Below are 7618 nucleotides of genomic sequence, written 5' to 3'. Positions count from 1 at the left end.
CCCAAGTGGCACATTAGTACATGTGAAATATTTTACACAAGAAAGGATGGATGATGACATATGGAACATTGCCACATCTGACTTAGTGGCAAGTGTGAGGCACAATCAAAGATGGACAATGACTCATTTGGTATATTGGCAAATGTAGCACATGTGAAGTGAATTGAAGATAGGTGATATTAATTCTAAACTTAACTCTTGAGAAACTTATTTTCATTCTATTGTAGAGAAGTACTTGTCTTGGGGGTAGAGGTGAAAAAATAAATTTATTTATTTTTTAATAAAAAAATAAAAATAAAAAACAATAAAAAAACTTGACAAATAATGCAAAGTTTCACTTGGAAAATAGTGTTTCCATTTCCTTCCATGAATCTATGTTAGAGGTTGGCAAATATTCCTGCGTGATTACATCAAGGTATCATTAGGTCACTTGCCCACAACAAATGTGGATCGTTGGTAAGCTTTTACAAACATCAAAATCTCCCACCTATGGGATGGACCACTTGATGCTTGTATTAATGTTTTGTGATGGGACATATTCGCATGAGGGCCACCGAATGCAATATACAGGAGGTAGGTTGGACACTTAGCAATTGGCACACGCTCTAAAGGTGCCTGTGGGGAGTCGGGCATCGAACCGTACCAATCAGGGTGGATAAGTAGAGTTATTTGATCGGACTTAGTTTGGCACCCGCAGCTAGTTAGCTGGTGGGGTCACCATGATGTGTGTGTTTTATCCATGTCATTTATCTATTTTTTTCAATTTAATTTAAAGTATTAATTAAAAAATAGGCAGATTCAAAGCTAAAAAGTGAAACACACCACAAGAAATAGTTGGAATTGAGTTTACCGTTGAAAACTTCTAAAGTGCCATGGAAGTTTCCGATCAAGTTGATATTTGTGTTTTACTTCATTTAAGGTTACGTGACTTTATGAATAGATTAGATGGCAAATAAATATTGCAATGGGCTCAAAGAAATTGTCAAGGATAAACATTCAATCATGGCCATGGGGTGGCTTAACTTTTAACCCAGCTAGATAGCTGGATCTAGTCGCCAGCCGAACCGGGGGATCAGAACAGGGGTAATACTATAGTGGGTGTTACTCCTATCCCGAGCCTCATCTTGATGTTTTTTTTTCTTAAAATAAAAATAAAATTCATAACAGTTATTTGTTTCTACTGCTCATTTTAAGATGTTTTTCAAAAAATTAAATAAATCCAAATCTCAAGCGGACCACGCCAAAAGGAAGTGCCTCAACATTAAAAATTCCAAAGGAATGAATGGCGTGAATATAGAATACATGCGTCAAAGGTGCGCCCATGGTGAGGGCCGCAGTATCTGACTTGAGGCAGGGTCGCACCCTTTGATGTCCAATCAGTTATAGCACCAGGAAGGCTGTATAATACAAAAATCGGCCCCGATGAACACCTCTAAGAAAATAAAATTTAGTCATTGATAAATAACAAAACAAAAGTGTGGCCCACGCAATGAGTGGATGAGATAAATTTTTGCATAAGGAAATCCATGTGATTAGATCAACCCATTGGACATACAAGGTTGGAAGTTATTTGCTGTGGACCGTAAATCTTGGTCCAAATGGTTGGAGTTGGAACCTTCTCTTTACGAAAAACCCTCAACCCAGGTTAGCTTAACTGCGGTTCCAGAATCCAGCCCGTCTGACCGACAGCTCCTCCAATCAACTCTACTCCTTCAATCCAACGACCAATATCTCCCCACATCCAACATATTTGCGGCTTAGATTCTCCTACACCGATTTTCGCGGCTCACAGATTTCAAAAGCAATTTCCACCGTTGATCAGACGTGCCTATCTCAAAACACCGAGTACCACTGTACCACCCTTCGACCTTAGAAAGTACAGAGTATCTAAAAGCGGTTACCAGTCCAACAGTAAGAACCAAACCGAAGGAGAGAGAGAGAGAGAGAGAGAGAGAGAGAGAGAGAGAGAGATATGGAAAGAGAGAGAGAAAAGCATGTGTACATGGCGAAGTTGGCGGAGCAAGCAGAGAGATACGATGGTATATGTGTATTTTTATTCGTATTTCGTATGATTCATACATGGTTTTTTTTTTTTTTTTTTTTTAACCTCTTGTTTTAGTATTTTTTATTTGATCTTTTTTTTTTTTTGGTTATATCGTAAAACTATTTACAAATGTATTGGGTTAGGCTTTTTTATGTTTTTATTGATTTATTTATTATTATTATTTTTGGGGGGTTTGGGCGGTTCTGGAAATATTTCCACACACACACACATATAGATGCTGTAGATTCCTATCTTGGGTGATCTTTTATTTTATTTTAATATTTTTATTAGTTGGTTACTTTTTATTCCTTATTTTAGTTCAAGATAATATTAATAAATTGTTTTTATATAAATTTATTTATTTGTGATGGGTCATTGGCATTTAGTTTTATTTTTTATTTTCGGAGTTTTGGTATTTTTCTGGTAATTAGTATCTATTTTTATTTTATTGTTTGCATTTTTTCATTTTCTTATAAGTGAGTATTTTTTAATGCTTGTATTTAATAGCTGCAGGGAGATTGTTGTATATGGTTTGTATAATACTAGCATTGGTATGAATTTGTTCTAGTACTTCTTTTCTTTTTAATTTTTTGGTGTTTTTTGTTGTTTTGTTGCAGAGATGGTGGAATCAATGAAGAGTGTTGCTAGATTGGATGTGGAATTGACAGTGGAGGAGAGGAATCTAGTGTCGGTTGGGTACAAGAATGTAATCGGGGCGAGGCGGGCCTCTTGGCGGATCATGTCATCGATCGAGCAGAAGGAAGAGACAAAGGGGAATGAGCACCACGTCAGGAGGATAAGGGATTACAGGCAGAAGGTCGAGGATGAACTCTCTAACATCTGCAATGACATCTTGTCTGTCATTGATAAACACCTCCTTCCATCTTCCACGACCGGAGAATCTACCGTCTTTTACTACAAGATGTAATTTTTATTTTACTTTTAAAAATTTTGTATCTTGTATTGAATTCATGGGTTCATTGTGTTTATCAGTGATTTAGACTGTTGGTCTGATGGGCTCCGTTTAGGGATTCTCTTGAAATCTTCCAGATTGGAAATTCCTAGATCCTCCAATTGAGAAACCTTTTGATCATTGCCCACTTACAGTATGGCCCATCAGATCAATGGTCTGGATTACCAATTCCATCGATTCCACTACTACTAAAGCATTCATGACCTCATAAGAACTTGTGTTGATGATCTGTTTCAAAAGACTCAAGTGACCATTCTGATTGGCGTAGTATCAAGCTTGTTGACACTGGATCTAGAACGATATTAGTAAAATCTGAGTCTATTAATATCATTTTAATCATGTATTTGTTTGTAGAGAACTAATTACAGCGGCTGTGTAACAAGTTATGATACATCCTTTCATTTCCCACTAACATTTCACATTGTAGAATATCCAATCCATGAAAAAGGCGAGCCGCCTGTGGAAGTGCCTCATAGAGACACCTTTGCTTGGGCCAAAGGGAATGGGGACTCGGTCTTGGTATCTTCAAAGGGATCAATTCATGTTCGGAGGGCTAAACATTTTGATTGCTCTTTCATTTGGTATATCTAATCCCTTGGTGTTTGATCTTACATTGGCGGGGTCTCCGCCTGCCTTTCTTTGTATTGGGGAATCTCTTCCCCTTTTTTTTGTTCTTTAATGAATCTCGTTATCCTTTAAAAAAAATGAAAAAAAGGGGAGCCTGATGATGATGATCACTCATGGTGTGTCACATCTTTTGCTTAGATTGGATATTCGCACATATGACACATTGGCAGGAAATAAAAGAATGTATCATAAGTTTGTATTGAATTATTTCTCTTTGTTGTCTTAATGCATATGTATGCCTGATTTTTGTATAGGGTAATACTCATGGTGTGTCACATCTTTTGCTTAGATTGGATATTCGCACATATGACACATTGGCAGGAAATAAAAGAATGTATCATAAGTTTGTATTGAATTATTTCTCTTTGTTGTCTTAATGCATATGTATGAGTTTTTTTTTTTAAAGCTTTGGAGTAATGGTTTCTCTCTTTTCTAGCTGATGTCGATCTTAGTGGGTTTTCAATCTTTCTAGGAAAGGGGATTATTATCGATACTTGGCTGAGTTTAAGACAGGAAATGACCGTAAAGAAGCAGCAGATAACTCTCTTAAGGCCTACCAAGTCTGTTCATCTCTTTATTTGGTACTTTGCTTTCAAGATATGAACATGGAATCTGATTGTTAGTTGGATTTGATCTTGTGTTGCAGGCGGCTACTAATACAGCAAGTACAGATCTCCCACCAACTCATCCTATCAGGCTCGGCCTGGCTCTGAATTTCTCTGTTTTCTACTATGAGATATTGAATTCCCCTGAGAGGTTTGTCTTTCTTTGCTCTCATCCTGATGAAACTTGAGATTGTAGCCATAGAAGGACTTTCATTTCTATGTTTTTTTTTTCACCACAGAGTTAATCTTCCTTAAATTTACTAGGTAGCTGCTGTTGTTTTGTGTATTAAATCAGGTATTCCTATTTCTACCATGTTTTTGAGTTTTCATGAATGATTCTATGTTGCCCTTGGTTTTGCATTGTGCAGAGCATGTCACCTGGCCAAACAAGCATTCGACGAGGCCATTGCGGAACTTGATACACTCAATGAAGATTCCTACAAAGACAGCACCCTTATAATGCAGCTTCTCAGGGACAATCTCACGTTATGGACTTCAGATTTGCCGGATGAGGGTGGTAAATGATTTGAATCCCTTTTCCCTGAGCCTTTTGTTTTGCATGTGAAATCTGTAGCCTAGGTTGCATTTTTAGGAAATGGTTGATTATGTAACTTCATGTTATGAAACACTTGTAGGAAAATCATATACTTTGAATCACTTGGGCATTGATGATTCCCAACACAGACGTGATTTTCCACCTACAATTCGTGATTGAGATGAGAGTGGGGACGTTCCTCTTCAAAATTTCTAATCTCAATCCCATTTTAGGATGGGAAGAGCAGGAATATGGTTGCGCACTTAATGCTAGTTCCGTTTTCCATGTTGCCCCAAACACCAGGCAAAGTACCCATGGAAAAGCCCACTAGCCATGATTTAGGTGGACACCAAACACACCATTAAATAGTAAGTGGTAAAAATGCTCATATGCAAATGGATCATCTAAGAGGGCCAGATCATGCAATCTAGAATACATGGAGAATGGCATGTGAAAAGCCACCGTTAATGAGCATTTTCTAAAAAGATGTTACATGTCATATGGTGTAGATTGCTCTTTTGTTATTATACTTCAATTCAAATGTGGTTGCTTAGTTTCATGGCGCACATGTAGCTGTTTTTCTATGAATTCATCTTTTCGATGATCCTCATGTTTTCCTTTAAAAAAAATTAAAAATAAATCTTAATTTCCTTGCATTTTGAGTCGTAAAGAAACTGGTTAGATGTTTGGTCCTTTTGTCAATCTGGTTCCGAAGAAGTTACTGATGGATTTAATGTGATGTTGTCGCGAATTGGCAGGTGAGCAGTCCAAAGGCAATGACCCTGAATCAGAGGTAAGGAAGTGACTGCTTTTGGTACAATGAATGTGCTGGTCTGAATATTATCTTTTAACTCATTGTATCATTTCATTGAAATTTCATTGGTAATGTCGGTATCTCAATTGGATCATCTTACACCTTCCATCTATTAGAAGGACCAATCCCTTTTCCATTTGGTTGCTGGAGAGGTCAGATAGTCTTCTTCTTCTTCTTCTTTTTCCTTTTTGCTCAAAATAATTGGAGATTTTTTTATTTATTACTTTTAAATCTTGAAACCAACTTCTACCAATGGGCTTCGAAAATAACCCTAAATGCTTCGGGCATGAGGTTTAAAAGATCATATTGGAGCATGTTTTCTGCTGTCCCAAAACCATTAGGTATTGGCTTTATATGAGCTCTGTATTGGGCATTTCTGTGTGAAGTTTGACTGGTTTATTACTGTGTTGTCCACACTTAAATTATTATTATTATTATTATTATTATTATTATTTTTAAAGATGTACTAGCATCTAAAACTCGGTGGCTCCACTCAAAACTCAAAACAGTCGACCCTATGAGATTTCAAGCCGAGTCACTAGGAGACTCAGTCTTGACTTTGACTGGGTCTGGAATTGACAATGTTCCATCGAGTCCGGATCGTTAGCTCAATTGACCTTTTTGTTTTTGTTTTTGTTTAAGTTTCAAATCTAATGACATCTGTGAAAGAACCAAACATCTTAATGCAGCACTAGATTCGAGTCCAGTCAATAAAAAGACTCACCTCCGAGTCAACCCAACCCAGCTGGACATTGGGTAAGGTCGAGTTTTCAGGTCTCTGAACTATCGTCTTTTTTTGAAGTAGCACAACGTATCACTCTGCATTCTGGGTGTCCTTTTTGTTTTTAAACCTTCCTATAATATAGAGTGATCCATCCATGCATTGTTTTTGGAATTGATACCTAATTTTGGTGATATAATGGTACAAATTGCTATATCATATGCACAAGAAGTAGATAATGTGGGTGTATCCGTCAATCAGGTTGGATGTAAAATGTGGCTGCAATGCTTCTTTGTTTTAAATCTTTCTTGCCTTCTCTTCTTCTTCTTCTTTTTTTTTTTTTTTTTTTTTAAAGATTCTAATTTATGTGGATGGATATTGCAGAACTAGTATGGAGATGCAGAGGAAATGATACTTTAAGGGAAATAGGTTTGTATTTGTGTAGTAGAAATCTTAAAAGACTGGGTTAACTCATTTTAGCCAGTTTGTGTCCTTCTGGTATGTGGTGGGAATGGCTTCTTTTCTATTTCAACATTCGAGGGTTCGTCACATTAAAACTCTCCAATTTTCTGGTTTCATTGTCGGATAAACTTGTGCACTGGCGTTGAGTTGAGGCGCGTACTTGCCGCTATCTTTGAGATAGTTCGTGCCTCCGACACTGCAATTCTCGCATACAGGTTTAGGGCATACACAGATGAACAGTGTGGATCTCCTACATGTGTACCATTCATTGGTGGGAATGTGGCCTGTGTGGTAGTTGCGATGCAGGGCCTGCATTCTATCAAAACCAAGGTTAAAAGACTCAGTAACTCGGACCAACTCATTTGCTCAAGTCAAGTAGGAACATGCCTGAGTCTGGCATGAATCGTCTAGTTGACCCGTTGTGTTGAATCCTATCAGACCACATCCGATTCTGAAGTTGGGCCGATCCCGGTGCGCTCGCTGTTACTAATGGGGAGTTATATGGTCACTTGTGCTGAAGTTTTCTACCATCTGCTATTGATGGGTGTTTAGCACATGTTGGGGCCACCGATGGTGACATAAGTGGGCCCTGAACTCGATCATTTCCATGTGGGTCCCACTTGTGGCAATAATTGATTGCACCGGACCATGTGGATGATTTGCTACGTTTGTTTACTAATGGACCATTTTTTCTCTGATGTGGGTCCCGTTCCAAGTGTGTGGGGTCCACATCCTTTGGCTTCTAATGGGAGTGGAATGCTGAGATGTACGCAATCGTACTGTTCGAGAAGGGGTGAAATCAGCCAAATTCGGATTAAGATGGTTTTGTCAGACAGG

The 7618-nt window shown here is 37.9% G+C and overlaps 1 protein-coding gene across 3 annotated transcripts; it reads left to right on the top strand.

Annotated features, from left to right (window-relative positions):
- The first annotated feature begins 1774 nt into the window (after positions 1 to 1774).
- On the top strand, positions 1775 to 6897 carry LOC131233784 (14-3-3 protein 7). 3 transcript variants are annotated; one of them, XM_058230586.1, is made up of 8 exons: positions 1775 to 2039; positions 2662 to 2968; positions 4117 to 4204; positions 4291 to 4400; positions 4618 to 4766; positions 5543 to 5577; positions 5715 to 5750; positions 6288 to 6665. In XM_058230586.1, exons 1-8 carry the CDS (start codon positions 1973 to 1975, stop codon positions 6291 to 6293), a joined length of 798 nt encoding a protein of 265 aa, XP_058086569.1. In that variant the 5' UTR covers positions 1775 to 1972; the 3' UTR covers positions 6294 to 6665. The 3 variants fall into 3 exon arrangements, with proteins under 3 accessions (XP_058086569.1, XP_058086560.1, XP_058086574.1); XM_058230577.1 differs by lacking the exon at positions 6288 to 6665 and adding an exon at positions 6704 to 6897 and having other exon boundaries at positions 1776 to 2039; XM_058230591.1 differs by lacking the exons at positions 5715 to 5750; positions 6288 to 6665 and adding an exon at positions 6704 to 6897 and having other exon boundaries at positions 1855 to 2039.
- Positions 6898 to 7618: the final 721 nt, after the last annotated feature.

Source organism: Magnolia sinica, chromosome 2, assembly GCF_029962835.1.
Source record: "Magnolia sinica isolate HGM2019 chromosome 2, MsV1, whole genome shotgun sequence".
Lineage (NCBI taxonomy): Eukaryota > Viridiplantae > Streptophyta > Magnoliopsida > Magnoliales > Magnoliaceae > Magnolia > Magnolia sinica.
The sequence above is the reverse complement of the archived record's forward strand: the minus strand, read 5'-3'. Positions and strand labels throughout refer to the sequence as shown.

Bases quoted from the DNA above. Each gene is read 5' to 3' on its own strand.
- LOC131233784 (XM_058230577.1), top strand. From the start codon at position 1,973: ATGGAAAGAGAGAGAGAAAAGCATGTGTACATGGCGAAGTTGGCGGAG. The intron at 2,969-4,116 runs GTAATTTTTATT...CAATCTTTCTAG, and splicing joins ACCGTCTTTTACTACAAGAT to GAAAGGGGATTATTATCGAT. The intron at 4,767-5,542 runs GTAAATGATTTG...GCGAATTGGCAG, and splicing joins AGATTTGCCGGATGAGGGTG to GTGAGCAGTCCAAAGGCAAT.